Source organism: Serinus canaria, chromosome Z, assembly GCF_022539315.1.
Source record: "Serinus canaria isolate serCan28SL12 chromosome Z, serCan2020, whole genome shotgun sequence".
Taxonomy (NCBI): Eukaryota; Metazoa; Chordata; class Aves; order Passeriformes; family Fringillidae; genus Serinus; species Serinus canaria.
Window position 1 is genome coordinate 21,451,971 of NC_066343.1, and position 17,424 is coordinate 21,469,394.

The 17,424-nt window shown below is 42.4% G+C and overlaps 1 protein-coding gene across 1 annotated transcript; it reads left to right on the top strand.

The window, feature by feature from the left end:
* The first annotated feature begins 3,562 nt into the window (after window positions 1–3,562).
* Window positions 3,563–11,224, top strand: LOX (lysyl oxidase). Its single transcript, XM_050987192.1, has 6 exons — window positions 3,563–4,288; window positions 4,711–4,819; window positions 6,102–6,239; window positions 8,562–8,718; window positions 10,847–10,942; window positions 11,105–11,224. The coding sequence occupies exons 1-6, from the start codon at window positions 3,568–3,570 to the stop codon at window positions 11,222–11,224; spliced, it is 1,341 nt and encodes a 446-aa protein (XP_050843149.1). The 5' UTR covers window positions 3,563–3,567.
* Window positions 11,225–17,424: the final 6,200 nt, after the last annotated feature.

The window sequence follows — 17,424 nt, forward strand, 5'->3', positions numbered from 1 at the left end:
TTTTCTCAGGTAGAAAAAGTTCATGGTAAAGGTTTATGTGTGTGACCCTAGCTAAGAATACCAGTTTTTGCCTAAACAAGAACACAAATTATCCAAACAATAATACAGAGCTGAAATTAAAAAAAAATAAATAATGTAACAAATAATGTGATTGATGTAAACTGATAATTAAAATTTCTTCCCCTTTTTTAAACTATCATACTTTTTTCATACACATATCAAATAGTAAGATTAAAGGACCTTAAAATATGTGTCTTAGGATATGTATTAAGACATGCCAAATTCAAATAGCTTTGTTTCTGTTTGGGGTATTTTTGTCGTGAACAGATTAACATTTTTCCATTTTCAAGATTTACAAATGAATTAGAAATTTAGCAGTAGCGTACATATTAAGGTAACTCCAAATGCTACTAATGCCATTGGAGACATTTTTCCATTTGTAACATCTGAGTGAGGATTGCTACAACCTTACAATTAAATGTAAATTTAAATGTAAGTTACCTCTTGATACCAGGTTCTGAGACATTACTGCCATTACTTGCTGACATCTGCTTTAATTATTGTCATTTTTTAGTGAAGGAAGATTTTATTTCTCAGTTGATATACACTGTATTTATTTCTGCAGATGGCAGAAATCAAATCCCCAGTGCAAGAAGTACCGAGGCAAATCAGTTATTCCAGACCAAAAAGGGGTAAGCAAATGCTGAACTAAATTAACTGTGATCAGTATCAGAACTGGACTTTACAAAGCAGCTGTATCATCCTCATGAGAAAGTTTAATATCAGACTGCTTGACAGTTTTCTGGGCAGTCACAGTACCTTACTTGCTTATGAGTCTTTTTCACCTCCACACCTCGGGTCACAGAGCTTTTTGATGGTCTTTTCAGACCCATGATGTAAAAACCTGGTGTAACTGGGCAACCTGTGGGGAGGGGAAAGTAGTTAAATGGACATGGGCACCTAATGCTAAGGGAAGGACATGACTCTCTAGTGATGCTAATAATGCCTTTCAGGCCTTATGAACCCTAAATTAATTAACAAATGAAACTTGTGCTACGGAGAAAATGGCAAACAGTGTGAATGGCTGATAGATGGGCGAGAATACCAGTCTCAAATATGCTTTCTCCAATTTCATGAAAAATAGTAACTTAATCAGGCATAAGATAAAAATGGCTGGAATCCCACTGCGTGGAAACATTGTCTAATATCACACATTGGGCAACAACCTGATGTTTGTAACATTACTAAGATTTAGAGGAAGATTAAAAAGACAGAAATCTCATTCCTTCAGTGTTGCATTTTCCCTATCTTCAACCTTTCCATTTTACTCAGCTTTAGTCACTGATTGTTCCAGGCAAACCCTTAAACAGAGAATAATATTTTCAAAGCCACAATGAGAAAGATCATAGGGGATGAGCAGCCTGCAAATATGATGATTAAGAGAACCCAAACCAAGCCACCTCTGCAGCAGACTGCCCAAACTAGCACAGCCTCCTTGTGGAAAGGCACCAGTTACTGTTCTGGATGGGGGTCTGTCCAGTAGATGCTCCCCACCATCCTGGTGCTGGCTAGCAATGGTAACAACCACCCACCTGGCTACTGGATATGTTCTCAGGTGAGAAGGCTTTGCTGTCTTTGGAGCACAAGTGTCCTGTGCTCCTCAGTGTTCTGCAGGCTGACCATTTTTATGGTGAGAGCATGGCCAGCAAGCCTGGCATGGCGAGCATTCAGTGCCAGCCCCTGACCCCCAGTCCGTAGGGGGACACGCAGGGTGGCACCACTGATTTCAGGGTGGTGAAAGTACTTTAAGGATGAGCACTGCAACTAATAGTTCTATAGCAGTGTAAATCAGCATTCACCATCCATCACAGCCACAAATGCAGGACCTCATTTTGCTGTTTTTCTCTTATTAAGTGTGCACCATTTAAAGTCATAGGCAATTAAAATGAACTACAACACAACACATGATGGGAGAACTGTACAAAACCATCAAAATCCAGTCACAATATCCACCTGGCCAGTAATGTGTGACCAGTTAACCTGATCTGGGGAAGCTGGCAGAGGTCCTAGGGTGCCTTGAATCTACCTGAGTGAGGTGAAAACCTCCAGCCCAGACTGATCATCATTGGCAAGATTCACTTAAATATTCTCACCACCAAACTTTCGGTGAAGGAGAACTTTTGTGTATTCTTCTCAATTCCTTTGCAAGGATTCATAAGCAAACACTCTTGGAAAAATACACCCAAAAGAAATTTTGGCCGAAATCCATGGACCTTAATTCATTTGACTTACTGGGTGATTGTACTTATCAAAACACAGCCTTGATGAACTCTTGTAAAAGCATGAAAGAAGGGAGAGGCTTTCGGGCCGCAGCCTGCTCCTCTTCCCCAGCATGATTTTGGGGAGACACTACCCAAACTAGGTTTATTTGTTCTGGTGATGGGACTAAGCCTCTCCCATGTGAAATTTCACTTTTCAATGAAAACTTTTACTCTGCGAGGAGCATCGCCAATATATTTCTCGTGTGACTCATATGCACAAAACCCAAAAGTCAATAGTCAAGAGTTTATTTGATGAAGGTTTTCTCCTAATTAAGAGGTCACCAAGGGGATCCGACTGTTACTCAGCGCTGAGACGAAGGTCACCAGCAGCTGCTCCTGCCCGGGGGATGTGCCGGCCAGCACATTTTCCAGAAACATGTTTCCTCTCTCGCCAGCGGCCCCTTCCCCCTCCCCGCCACCCCGTTTCTAGTCTCTCCAGCGCTGATGAGCTAATAGCATTTTTCCTTTGCATACTTTGGCGCTGCCCCACGGCATACTCTGGCAGCCTACGTGTGTCTGAGCGCGCCGCAGGCTCGGCACGGCTCGGCGCGGCTCGGGGCGCGGGGGGAGGCAGGGAGGCAGGGCAGGGCAGGCAGGGAGGCAGGCAGGGAGGCAGGCATGCAGGGAGGATGGGGAGCCCCCGCCGCCGCGCCGGCCCGAGCCGCCCCGTTCCCCCCGAGCCGCCCCCGCGCGGGGCGGGCGGGGGGCGGCCGTGGGGGGAACTGTCAGGGCCGCACGTTTCCAGCCGCATTACGTGAACAAATGGCGGGGGTGCAGCCAGCCCAGCCAGCGGGGCTTGTGTAACTTTGCGAGCGTGCCAGCAAGTTTAAAGTCCCTGGTCTCTCCTCCTCCTCCTCCTTCCCTCGCTCCAGACACCAGCGCGGGCCGGAGGACGATGAGAGGCTGATTGTTTGCTCCGGCTCCCATTCGCATACCCTCGCCTATAAATACCGGGGAGAAGAAAAGCCGCTCTCGCCGCCTCCCCCGGGCCGGGTTTCCTTTCCGACGGCCCGACCTGCCCGATGGCACCTCCCGGGTGCTGCAGCGCCTGAGACCCCGCTGCCCGCCCGACCCTTCCAGAGGCTCAGCCCGCGCCCCTCGGCTTCCCCGCACCGCCCCACCGCTCCATCCCGAGCAGGAAAGGCGCCCCTCGCTCTTCTCTCGCCCCCCCCCCTCCCGCCCCACCGCTTCCCTCCCGTTTTCGCCCGTGTCTCTGTACCCGCCGGCGCCCACGAAAGAGGAGAAGATGCGTTTCGCGCCGCCGGGGCTCCTGATCGCCCAGCTTCACGCGTGCATCTACTGGAGCTGCCTCTGGCCCGCCGGCTGCCAGCAGCAGCCGCCACGCCGGGATCCCCCGCCGGCCCCCGCCGCCTGGAGGCAGCGGATCCAGTGGGAGAACAACGGGCAGGTGTACAGCCTGCTCAGCCTGGGCTCCCAGTACCAGCCCCCGCGGCGCAGGCAGGCGGCGGAGGCGGCGGGCAGCCCCATCCTGCTGCTGCGGAACAACGGCACGGTGCTGCCGCGGAGAGCCGCCGCCCGCGCCGCCGTCGCGCAGCCCCCGCCGCAGCCCCAGCCCCAGCCCGCTGCCGGCAGCCGGGGGGGCTCCGGAGCTCGGCACTGGTTCCAGGCCGGCTACCAGGCTTCCTCCGGGGGTCGCGCCGCTGCCGCGCAGCGGAGCCCAGCGGCCGCCACCTCCGCAGCCCGGAGCGCCTCCTCGGGGGCGCCGCGACCCAGCCCCGCAGGCGGCACCGGGGCCGACGGCAACGGGAGCAGCGCCGGGGCCGGCAGCCTGCCGCCGCTGGGCAGCTTCAGGCCCGGCCGGGAAGATGTCATGGTAGGAGACGACCCCTACAACCCCTACAAGTACACGGACGATAACCCCTACTACAACTACTACGACACGTACGAGAGGCCCCGCCAGGGCAGCAGGTACAGACCCGGCTATGGCACCGGCTACTTCCAGTACGGTAAGAGCCCTCCTTTCCGCCCGTCCCGTCCCTCCCCGGCCGGCGGCCCCGGCCCCGGCCCCGCCGCGCGATCCGCTCGCTCCGCGCACGCCGGTCCCGGCGGGATGCGCTGCCGGGGCCGCCGGCCCTGCCTGGCCCTCGCTTGGGGCAAAACTTGACCGGGAAGGCGTTCGCCCTGCGCCCGGACTGCGGGTAGCCCAGTCCCCGCGTCTCGGAGAGGGGCGAGCTGCCCATAAACCCACCGCGGGGTCCGGGCGTCGTTTGCGGTGGGGCGTTTGGGACAAGCCTGAGCAAAGGGGAAGAGTAGGTTAGCGGCGTCCGTAGCAAAACGACGGCTCCTAACGACTGGGATGGTAGCCAAATATTTGCAAACGTGTCCTGGGTTGATCTTACTGTTATGTGGTTGGTTTGATGAACTGCAGGTCTCCCTGACTTAGTCCCGGATCCCTATTACATCCAGGCGTCCACGTATGTCCAGAGGATGTCCATGTATAATTTGAGATGTGCTGCCGAGGAGAACTGCTTGGCAAGGTAGGCATTGTCCCAAGATTTGCCCGTTTGCTGTGGGTTTCTGTGCTCCTGTTTCCACCTGTGAACGCGGTGAAGAGTGGAGAAGGGTGAGGCTGAAGGGCTCACAGAAACACAGCCCTTTGTAACCTTCTTCCAAGTTTGTGGCAGGTGGTAGAGAAAGCAGTCCTGCCACATTAGAGAGACAAGCTGCAGATCTCCTGAAGAACCTACACACTGTGGAAAGTTTTATTACATGTTTTTATTGCCAGGCTCACTTGAACATTTCTGAATTTTGTGAAATGGAGGCACCTAGAAAACAACTTCATTCTGTTGATTTTCACCTCCCTCCTCTACTCCCACAAGCTCATACGTTACTTCTTTAAAAAAACCCCAAAACCCAAAGAACAAAACCCCCATTCTTAACCAGCACAATTTACTATTAAGATTATAATAAGCTAATTGTTTCTGGGCCTATGCCTTTTAACGTCTCCTAGAACTAAAATCCCTCTGAGAAGTGTTTCAGAGTCTCTTAAGGGGTTGAAATAACAGCTTTGTTATGAAGTTAGGTCTTGTCCAGTTGGCAAAGAAGGATTTTCCTGTTTTGTTTGGAAAGAAATCAACATGGCTGGTTTTAACCATTTTAACTTGTTTGATACCTTATCATGCAAAACAAATTTATTATTTTATCAGCATCATAAATTTATGTTTCAGGGTCATGCCTGCTCTTCACTTGCAGGAAAGAAAAAAAAGACATAGCAGTTTGGGTTTTTTTCTTAGCTTCACAATAAAGACTCATTGAAGTGCTGGCTATTAGCTGATTAAAATATTCCAGTATTTAAAAGAGTGTAGATAATAGCTATGTAGAATAGGAAAACACAGCCTGATTCACATACCCATTATTTTTTTTGTGTTTTTTTACAACAGAATCAAACATTTGTTGTGCGATCTTGCATACACAGGGAGTTATTTTGGTGAACAGCAACTAATAAAATTATGGTTTTTGGTACCAGAATTATTTTACGGCTCAGTAGTGATCTTCTTCATAGAGCGAGTCAGTCAGTGGTCAAACTTCAGTTTATAGAATTAAAACCAGGTCTAAATTTTACTCAGGTCTTGGTCTGACACCAGGAATTTCCACACCATATGGAATTCCTCTGTGAATCTCCAATGCATGAGGCTTATGGAGCCTGAAAAGATCTCTGCTATCAGTTACTTCTGAGACAAAATAAAACATTTTTTCAAAGTATTCCTTTCATGTACTTATGGCTTTTTTCTATGTTTTCTTTGATTTGCATCATTGCAGTTCAGCTTATCGAGCGGATGTTAGAGACTATGACAATCGGGTGCTCCTGAGATTCCCCCAGAGAGTGAAAAACCAAGGCACATCGGATTTTCTGCCCAGCAGACCCCGCTACTCATGGGAGTGGCACAGCTGTCACCAGTGAGTGAAGTGCTCAGTATGGCATCTTCTAATTATGCTTTTCACTAACAATTGTTACTTACAAGGCGACATTTGCTACAACTAAAGTGAAGTAGAGAGAAACCATGGGGAAAATTTAGCCTTTTACAACCGGATTAATTTTACGTTGTGGTAATTACTCTTTGTAGCTAGTGATAATTACACTTTGCACAGACACATGAAATGAAGATGGATACAAAGGTTATCCATATGTATGAAACTCTTACAATGTGTAGATTAAATACAAATACAAGTCTGAAATGCAATTTGACAGTAGCACTTTCTCCTTTTATTTTACATATAGTCCACTTACATTTAAGTGTATTCAGTGAATAAAAGTCTCAACCATGTAAAAATAAATAGAAACCCTAAAATGTACATTTACTAGCATATTCCCTATAATAACACCTCATTTTAAACTGTGACACATACTTTTTGAACTGTACTTAATGAGCTAGTTCTTCACAAGGAATGGTCTGATCAATTTGGAAAAGGAAAGCTACTGGGTTGACTGATCCCCTTATCAATGATATTATATATATATATATATATATATATATATATATATATATATATATATGTGAGATGATATTTTGATGTAGTGGAACAAGCAGGTAACATTGCAAACTTGTACCTTTTGAGAAAACTCCGAAAAAATATGCAGGAGTTTGCAGGTTTGTGCCAGTTTTTGCTACGTCTCAGCAGAAGCAGTTATAAAATACTAGAACCAATTATTCAAAATACTTACTTCCACCTTCCTTTAAATACAACTCTGCTGTTACAGGTACATAAATGATATGGCACTTAATGATAAGTCACTTAATCTTTTTTTAAAAATGGTAGGCAATGTGGGTTTGGTCTGAGAGCCTCTGAGCCAATGGAATATTTCCCTCTAGATTCAGAGGCTTTTCATTTTATTGAATGAAAAATCAGTATCATTAGAAAAAATTCTTTCAAAAAAGACTCATCAGTTTATAAATCTTACATGCATCAAAAAAGCTAAAACTAAATCAAACCTAACAAAAAAGCCTCCACAAATGCTTTAGTTAACCTCTATCCCTGAAAAAAAATCTCCACCAATAACAAAAATTCCCCCGACCCTCATGCTTACAAACTTGAGAAGTGGGTGAAATGGGTAGAGAGCAGTTGGAGTTTTCCATTTGTAGAAGAACAGTTTCTTACTGTGCCACAATAGCCCAGCTATCACTGTCCAGATGCAAAGTGTCTCTGATGTTGATTCAGTTCTTGGACAGAAAATATGTTGCCTACAAAAAAATGAAGCTCTCGTGATCATTTCCATAACAGTGAAGCAAACTCATTTGGAAATGAGCCCCAGCTGCCAGTTGCTCTGGCTAGCCATCAGACCGCAGTGTTAGTCATCATCATCATCTGTGGACCGGTTTTAGTGTTCTGGATGTGCTTGTGAGGCTCCCGTGCTGCTTTGTCCCACCAACACATTTGAGTTTTGTTTAATTAGGCCTCTCTCATATCCCTCTTGAGGTGAAATCATTCAAAAGTAATGGCAGCCAAATGCTGCAAAGATATGGTGCAGGTAGAGAAGAAAAGTTTATTTTGCCCACACTTTTGGAAAGGGTGAAATTACAAGAATAAGAGGTGTTAAAATTCCACAGTAAGAGCTAGAAGTCACTTTGTGTGAAAGCAAGAAAAATGCATCACTTTGCCCAAATCAAAAGCAGACACGCTTCTGAAATAGAGACAGCATTAAGTACAGACTGTAAAAATAGCTGATATTGGATGAAATCTGCATTGCCAGTACAGAGAAGCTGATTTCTTTATGCAGATTTTGTCTTCACCAATGTTATGAATGTGCTATACTGTCTGAGGGCCATGGAAATGTAAAGCCAAATTGTTGGGGTTTTGCTAGCAAGTAGCAAACTTCCATGGAATTTATGGTATGTAGGTAAGCATTCCTAGCAAACCTCTGGTTAAAGGCACTTATAAGATGTTCAATTCAAATATGAAGTACTTAATATTTGCTATTGTTGTTGGAAAAGAGGTGAAACAAAATTTTGGAAAAACAGTGCTGCTATGGAATCTTTCCTATAACAAATTAAAACCTATTATTTATTTATAGGATGACATGTGGTACTTGAAAATGAGAGTAATGAAAATAATTGGGTGGTCAGAAGTAGAAAAATATACTAACACGCAAGTTTTGAGTAGAGTTTTGAGTAGTAAATAAAGTTTGTCCAGATTTAATGAGATGTAGATCAAATAGGAATATGTGAACATGTTATTGATAAGATCTGATCCATCTCTAATAATGTATCTGTGGTTTAACAGACATTACCACAGCATGGATGAATTCAGCCACTATGACCTGTTGGATGCAAGCTCACACAGAAAAGTTGCTGAGGGACACAAAGCAAGTTTCTGCCTTGAAGATACTTCCTGTGATTATGGATATTACAGGCGGTATGCATGTACAGCACACACACAGGTGGGAGCTGCTTTGGAGACCACCACACCTTTGTGTTTGGATAACTTTTCTGTCAATCACCTGATGCCCTAAATTAGCTGATGCCCTAACTAGCTTCTGGAATTCCCCATTATGGAGGCCAGGATACTAACCTGGAGAGGGTAATTCACCCACGTGCTGTTGACTGTGGGTTTCCTGTTAAAGGGCAGTGACACTCACTAGTGTAGCACCACTGGTAACTGAGGTGTATTAAAACACACCACAAGTTCTCATGGCAGTAGGACTGGCCAGGCTTGCTAAGAGGCACTCAAGACAGCCCATAAAGAAGCTGTCCTCAATGTTCATCTCCCCAGACTGTGGCTGGTCCCAGAGTTTGTAGCTGGTATTTTCTCCCTTGTGGAGTGTGAAGCTGTAAAGGGCTGTATTTCTCCAACACCTGCAGCTGCTGGCTGGCAGCCTGACACAGAAATCTCAGGGGACTTTCTGTGCCTGCAGAGCAGGAAGCTGTTAAAGAGAAGAGCACCTGTGTGGATGCTGTGGTGGGCCACGTACCAATGTAAAGCCAGGTGCCAGGGCTTGTTAGGGGAGCATGGAAAATGGAACATACCATTATGACAGACCAAGGCAAGACTTCTGCCTTACATATTGCATCACCACCTCTCAGAACTGCTAAAGAAAAGCTTAAAAAATCCTAACCAGACAACCCTAGCAGAACAAGGTTGATCAGCAGTGTAGTATGGCTAAAAAATTTCATAGACTATTCCAATTGGAAAACCAGAAGTAAGACCAAAACTTGACTGGTTGCGGGTTGAAAGAGGAAATCTTTGATATTTAAAGACAATAGTTGATGTTTCTGTCAGTATATGAGCTGAAGACCTGTCAGGCAACAGCTTTAAAACAGAGAGGAGTGCTCTTTGGACACATGAATGAAGTATTAAATTCCTTGCTATTGGATGTTTCAGAGATCAGTAATCTCCATGGGCTCAAGAAGAATTTAGACAAAGCAACAGATGTTATTAAACATGAAAATCTAATGGTACCCTGTGCCTTAAATACAGTTAAATGCCCGGTGGAAGGAATTTGCCTGACATTACACATCCCATTCCTTATGCTCTTTACTCATTAAGCATCTGCTGCTGACCACTGCCAGAGACATGACACTGAGCTTTGCTGGATCTGTGGTTTAACTCGGTGTGGCCATACGTACGCATAAACCTGTATCCCTCTTCCTGCAGCTTTTAATCTAGAAAGTAGTTATTCTGTCACAGAGAAATGACTATGTTTCCCTGGCTGACGTGTCCATATTTGAGTTTTAACTATAATGAATGATCTGCAATACACAGAGGTTTGAAGAGGTTTTATAAATACCTTTTCTACTTCTGTAGACTATGACATCTAACTAAGCAACATACATATTTTACAGCTGAGTACTGGTGTCACTAGAATCATGGCTGTGTCAGCATTTCCACTGGAAGCCCATATTTCAGGGGTTTGTAACTGGACTGTAAAACTTTCCTCCAGCCTCAGACTTGGCACAAACATGAAAGAGTCTGAGCTGATCACCAGCTGGGTCAAGAGGGAATTCCAGCAGGACTTGGGCTTTCTGCACTCTGTGTGCTCCCAGAACAGATCAGCTCTGCCTAGAGCAATCTGTATTGGCCACAGCTAAAGACACTAGCTTTGAACCACCAATACATTCATATGTGGGATTCTTACTCATGTTCCTAACAAGAAAGATGCATCTGGAATAAAGGCTGCGTTTTCAGTTCCCTTGGATTCTTGTGTCACTATTTTGCAAAGCTCAATGTGAAAATAGCCCTTAACCCTACTATTCAAAGATGGCACATCCATAGCTAAAAGTTGCATCATTCCTAAGGGTAGAGAGAGGATCCAACATGGTGATCAAGACTGCCTGTACTCATGACCTCAAAAGATATTCACTCAACATTTACAGATATAAAAGTCTATAAAAGTGGAGTTGTTCTAGTTTAGACACACAAAGAAAATGCCAGCTAAAAATAAGATTAATTTTTCTAAGTTAATTTTCAAAGTGAACTGTGATAGCTGAGTGAACTTTCCCAAATGTCTAGAATGTCACTGTTTGTAAAGATACATGTTTTTTCACATCCATCTTAACTTCATTCTTAAGGGTCTGAGCCCTGGCTGCTACGACACTTACAATGCTGACATAGATTGCCAGTGGATTGATATTACTGATGTAAAGCCTGGAAATTACATTCTGAAGGTAAGTGTATTGGGAATGGGGAGGTTTGGGGTTTTTTAGGAGCATTTTTTTTTTTTTTTTCCTCTTCTGTTTAAAGAAGCAAATCATTTGCATACAACCTCTGGCATGCAAGTTCCCAGCTGAAGTGTGGCAGCAGACAGCAGTGTGCTCTCTCCCCTCCAGGTGAGTGTAAACCCCAGCTACCTGGTGCCTGAATCCGATTACTCCAACAACATCGTCCGCTGTGACATCCGCTACACGGGCCATCACGCCTACGCCTCTGGCTGCACCATTTCACCGTAAGTGCCTCCCCACTGCTGGCTTCTCTGCCACTCTTCCCACTGCCAGGATTTTGTTTTGTGGGAATTTTCAAATTGGTGGGAATTTTGCTCTCGCGCTCATGCCGTTGGAATATGTAACGCTTTCCAAAACTGTTGCTCCCGTCTGGTCTGCCAGACAACCACCTCTGGCTCACACACCTTCCTTTGTACTTGCATTAGGACCTTTCTAGGATCATTCAGTACCCTTTTACAGAGCCCACACACAACTGAGCAGCTGCAGTGCTCTTTAAGGCATTCTGCAAAATCCCACACATATGTGTTACTTGCAGAGCAGAGCAGCCTCTCTCCCTGAAACAGTTTTTTCACACATCCTTCCTTTACAGTTTTGCTCTTTAAAAGTTTAAGCAATGCCAAAATTGTGCCTTTTTTACATTTTTTCCTCCAAAAAGGCAAATTTGTTTAATAAATGTCCTCATGGTAGATCTACTGTACCTTAGTATCTGTGAAACACACACAGAGAAAGCAGTCTTTTGTAACACTGAGGTAAGCAGCTCTCAGAACACTGTGTAAGTTGCTCATATGAAATATTTTTCAAGAGACTTCATTTGGATTGTATAAGGAGCATTAGTATTGTATAGAGATTCATATGAAACAAATTCCAGAGTAGTAAAGGAAAAGTAAAACATATGACCAGTGGAGTCTTCCATAACAGTATCAATGAAACAGATAGACTGAATTAATGTGACTTGCTTAGTTAGCCTGTAAAATATTCATTCCTCACTTTGCGTTAGGAAATCAGTAGTTAAATGAGCCAAACTTATGTTTCATGCTTTTAACTTCTAATCTCTCCATCTTACCTCTGAAAATGTTACTGAGTACATAGAATAATAGAATAGTTAATGTCAGAAAAGACATTTTAGATAATGAAGTCCAGCCATCAACCTCAGACCTACACCACGTTCACCATTAAACCATATTCTCAAGTGCCATATTCATATCGCTTATGAGCACTTCCAGGGATAGCAACCTCACCACTTCCCTGGGTATTCTGCTCTAATGCTTCACAACCCTTTAAGTGAAGAAGTTTCCCCTGATATTCCATCTAAACCTCCTCTGAGGCCATTTCCTCTCATCCTGTCTCACTAGTTACGCGGGAGAAGGGACCAACCTACACCTCACCACTGCCTCCTCTTGGGGGTTTGTAGGAAGGGGTAAGATCTCCTCTCCTCTTCTCCAGGCTCATATATATGTGTGTGTATGTATGTGTGTGTATGTATGTGTGTGTGTGTGTGTGTGTGTGTGTGTGTGTGTGTGTGTGTGTGTGTGTGTGTGTGTGCGTATCTAGGTATAGATACATATATATATATATATATATATATTTGTATTATATCTCTCTCAGGTACATATTCATGCAGGGCTAGGAAACAAAATGTCTGTTACTGACTTGTGCTTTCAAGCTGAGAAGTGGGTGTCCAGCAGTTCCTCTTTCTCTGTGTGCCTGCTCACCTGCATAAAATTATTTCTCCTCTTTCAACAGATACTGAGAAAGATGCAAGAAGTGGACGAGATGGTGACAGATGTTTTGAACTGAAGTATCATTATACAAACTTCACTAGGATGCCAACACTATAGAAACAAAACTACAGAACATACACAGATACACCCACACTACTTATGTGACTTTGAAGCACTTCTGCTGCTTCTCGACCAAAACTTAACTGAATTTTAAGAATCTAAATTGGCATTACTTGTATTGCTATTGAAATGTGCGAAACTGGTGCTGCATGTAGAGATATTTTAATTTTTGATAATCTAACTCATTCATAAAAACATGGGACCATTTCTTAGCTCCTTCAGATTTGGAGTTTACGTGATAGTAGACGTCAGTGGGAATATTACTGGTGAATGAGTTGAACATATTTAAAAACGTAGAAAAAAATGTACGCAAAATGAATTAAATAAAACTCAAGAGAAAGTACTTATGTCAGCTATCTCAGAAAAGATCATAATGAAAATCAGATTAGAATGACGATGCAGTACTATTAAAAATTCTTGCTAGGACACATTGATACGAAAGAGAGAAGTATGTTCAGTTTTCAAGGAATATTAACATATAGCAGAGAAATACATATATATTATATATATCAGTTATACCCCTGCAAGAAAAGTTATGTTTACATTTTTAATACATTAGAAGTTTTTCCATTTTCTTAAGTGAAAAACAGATGGGGTTTTGAAATACACCTTTCATCTGTAAAAATGAATTAAAAAGCTTAGCCACCTTTATATGTTCAAGAAATTTTTCAAGGTGGGACTTTTAAAAAAGTTCCGCAAACTTAATGTGGATAAAAAATACCTGTTAAGAAATGGGCTCTTGGAGATGATGAGGAGTCCCTGATGTGGTCATCTGTGAAAAACATCCAATTTGAACAGGTTAACCATCAAAATAATACAAGGCAATTAATAAATAATAAGGCAATTAACTCAGGTGGCACCACAAACAGAAGTAGGTCAGAATCTCTTACAAAGTATTTTTATTGTGAAGAAAACCTACTACCTGCTTCCCCCTTAAGTACTGTAGTTGAGTTTAAAATGTATATCTCAGTATTCAAAATAACAAAGTGGAAAATATACTATGTAGAGAGGAAGAGCAAAGTTCAGTGTATTTGACATCCTACTTTAGGCTGTTCAGGAACCAAATGCAACATTGTTAAGGGGAAAAACTTCCAGCCCAAATAAATGTTTTTGCTGAACTGCTTAACTGGTGCTGGGTGTACTACTCCTCCTCCCATTCCCAAATTATTTTGCTTTTGCAGTGCACCCTGCTGTAAACTGCAGTAGCTGTGATTTTTGTTTTAAACTGTGAAATGACATATCACAAGGGGATCTGGCTTTATTTTTTTTCTTTCAGAAGAATTCTGATCATGTAAAATGAAGAATCTGCTTTTGGAGCAATGGGACCTATAAATATTGATTGGTGTTCAGTAATTTGGTCAGCAGTTCAAAACACCTAATGAAATATTGGAAGCTCAATAAATTAAAAAAAAAAAAGGAAAAAAATGTGCTATTCAATATAGTTAAAAAATTAAAAATCTGAGGAGTATGGAGAGGTTTTAGTCTCACTATTGAGAATACTTCAGGTAGTATTTGGAAATATTTTACGCATTAGAACCCTATGGATTTAATTTGGAAGTTTGAAGAATTACCATAATATCTTTCATGGATCAGCTTTATTTAAGTTTATTTCCACCTTAATCATAACTTGGTTACAAATTTGCACAATCAGAACTTAAAAGGAACCTGAGATTACTACTCACCAGAGAGAGAGGGTGTGGAATAATATAATTTATACCTGCAGGTCCGTTTCTGTTTGCTGCGAGATCCATTTAAGCAATCTGTAACCGGTATGGGCAATGAACAGAAACAAAATTTGTAAACTTGATTTATGAGAAGACCCTTTGTTACCTATGTCTGCAAAAATGAGGGCCTGTTTAAAGTCTAGGCTTCTGAAATCTCAGCCCAAAGAGTTCTTAGGTTTAAGAGGTGTTAAGGGATGCAAGCGCATTCACCTTTCTATTGACTTAGGTCAAAATTGGGGTCAAAGTCCTGAGAGCAGCTTGGGCAATGGACACAAAAGCTACTGAATGGAAGCCAGGCTGTGGGCATGGGCTGCTTCCTGGGAAGAGGTGGTGTACTTGTATCTCACGGTGCCTGAGGCTGAGTGTGGGAAATGAGAGCACTAACTGGAGACAGAGCAGCGGCAGGAAGGGAGGTACCCCTCGGCATGACACACTCACCTGCTCACACGTCTGTGCCCAAACTACTTGCAGAGCTCCACTGAAGTCAGCAAGAAGCCAGAGGGCCTTGAGCATCTGTGCAGGTGGAACAAGTGGGAATGGCCTCGTTTGGAAAGGTGTTGAATGCTGTAACTTTGAATATTGGGGATACTGGAGCTACGAAAATGTAGCTTTTTTTTCCGTAGCAAAATATTGTATTTGTTTTGAAATGTGTGTTAAGCGACATGACATTGGTGTACAATAGCACAAAAATTGCCTAAGACATGAACAGAAAAACAAGGGATTTTAGGATTAAAAAAAATGAAGGATTGTGACTTCAGCCCTGTCTAACTACAGTAAATCACAATGCAGTAGAAGAGTTTATTACATAGCATGTGTAGAAGTAGTGCCAACTAGGGGAGCGCAAACCAATATTTTCAGTATCTTGGCTCTGCAGATTTGACACCTTATTTTTTGCATACTGGAATATGGTTTTGGGATTATGTGCATTTCTAAGAACTGTTTTGGAAAAACGTTTTATTTTTACTGCAAATTATATTTGGATTCCATTTTACCAGACATCGAGCTTGTTCCCTTATCTTTGAAAATATGTCTTTGTATTGACATTGGTTGCAGTGGGGGCAAAACCAATTTAAATTTTGTGGGATTTCTACTATGAATTTGCTGTCTTGCAGTCTCAAATTTCTTCTGAAAAGCCAGAATGTAGAAATGTGTGTGAAACAATAACCTTCCACACTTCAAATCTTTACTTAAGAATTGCACAAAAGGAACATAATGTATGTCAGGCTCATTAGAGGAAGGGTTTGTTATGTATTTTTTTTAATCCTGAAATACATTTGGTATTTGTGTATTTCTAGACCAAAGTGTAACAAAAATGACAGACTGGTCACCAATGGAACCAAAACATTTGTGTAGATGATGTTTTTGTGTTAGGAAAAGTCTACTCTATTTTTTTTCTGCTCCAGCATGAATGCACATATCAAATGTACCTTCCTATTGTTATTCATGCATTGTTTGCAGTCTGCTCATTCAAAACCAGCAGGGTGGTTTTCATAAATGAGACATTGAAAGGTGGTTTATCCTGTGTCTCACATTTATGCCAAAAAGGCATTTTCATTTCCTCCAAATCCTAAAAGGTGCTGAAAGATTTTTAACTTGAATTAAAACCAAAGAGTATGTAATTGGGAGGCTTTTATTATGCAACTAAATGCTACAGATACAGTGAAATGCCACTTATTTTTGCAACTTTCTTGAAGACTTTTCATTTCCTTCACTTTTCTTCAAAGAGTCTTAATTTCAGTAACTTTGCATCTTTATCTGAAGAGCTCTAATTTATAATATTCAGGCACTAGCTTTGTATTCTTCACTGCACTTTCATATTCTTGTGTTACCTGCCCGTATTATGGTTGCAAGTTTATGTGAAAATGACTTGAATAAAATGTTTCAAGCGTTCTACTTGTTGAAGTATTACACTTACTGCAGAGACCAGATCCATCCCTCAGTGAGAAGGCTTCAGTTGAGGTTGTTATGTCTACATGAAAATGAAGAAAATTCTGTCTTGCTGACATGGGGTCAGAAAAAATGTGACAAGAAGGTAGAAACAAAAAAATTAAAAATTCAAGGCATGATAAACTACTCCCCACACTACACAAAGGATTAATGTGTCAAGGCTTAACAGGAGGAGGCATATGGTTTATCTGGAAACACAATTTCCTTACCATATCTGTCTTGCTAAAACCAGGAACTTAAAAAGCACTTTCAGAATTTCTGCTCCAAAAACTAAGCTTTCACAGAGAGAAGATTTGAGCAGTATGTGGTAGGAAGTCTGCGTACTCTAGAACTAAGATTAAACATGCAGTTACTCCAAACATTTTATCCTGTTATTTTACATCCTCTGAGTACAAGCCAGTGTCCTCCTGCCTCTTCAATCTGTACGCTAAACTTGATGAAACAGTCTGAGTTGTGAAGCATCTCTTGTCCCTTCACTGAGGGACTACTATAAATGAGAATAGTTAAAAAGATACTTGGGAGTCTAAATAGTTGAATACTTAAAAAGTATCTTGTTGGAGACTTGTTCCAATAAGAAGTCATCAAATACTTAAATATCAGCTAATTGGCACTCTTGGCTTCACGTAAATGGAGACAAAGCCAACGTAACATCTTTTAAAATTAATAAAATAAATGTAGAATTATTTCAGATATAACCCACTTTGTGTAATGTTTTGCTATTTGAAAAGTATTCCCTATCCTACTTCTTATTAGCGCTAAGAGCTTCAAACTGAGAATTTCTCCAAGTGCTATTTCTAGAGCACAGAAGCTGGAGTGGATCAGCTTCTGTGCAAACACAAAAATGCAATAAAAACGGCATATGATAACTGCAGAAAGCATATTCAAATCTATTGAAAATAAAGCATCTCCTAGTTCC

Coding starts and splice junctions, on each gene's coding strand:
- LOX (XM_050987192.1), top strand. CDS start 3,568: ATGCGTTTCGCGCCGCCGGGGCTCCTGATCGCCCAGCTTCACGCGTGC. Junction 4,289..4,710: donor CACCGGCTACTTCCAGTACG/GTAAGAGCCCTC, acceptor GATGAACTGCAG/GTCTCCCTGACTTAGTCCCG. Junction 6,240..8,561: donor GAGTGGCACAGCTGTCACCA/GTGAGTGAAGTG, acceptor GTGGTTTAACAG/ACATTACCACAGCATGGATG.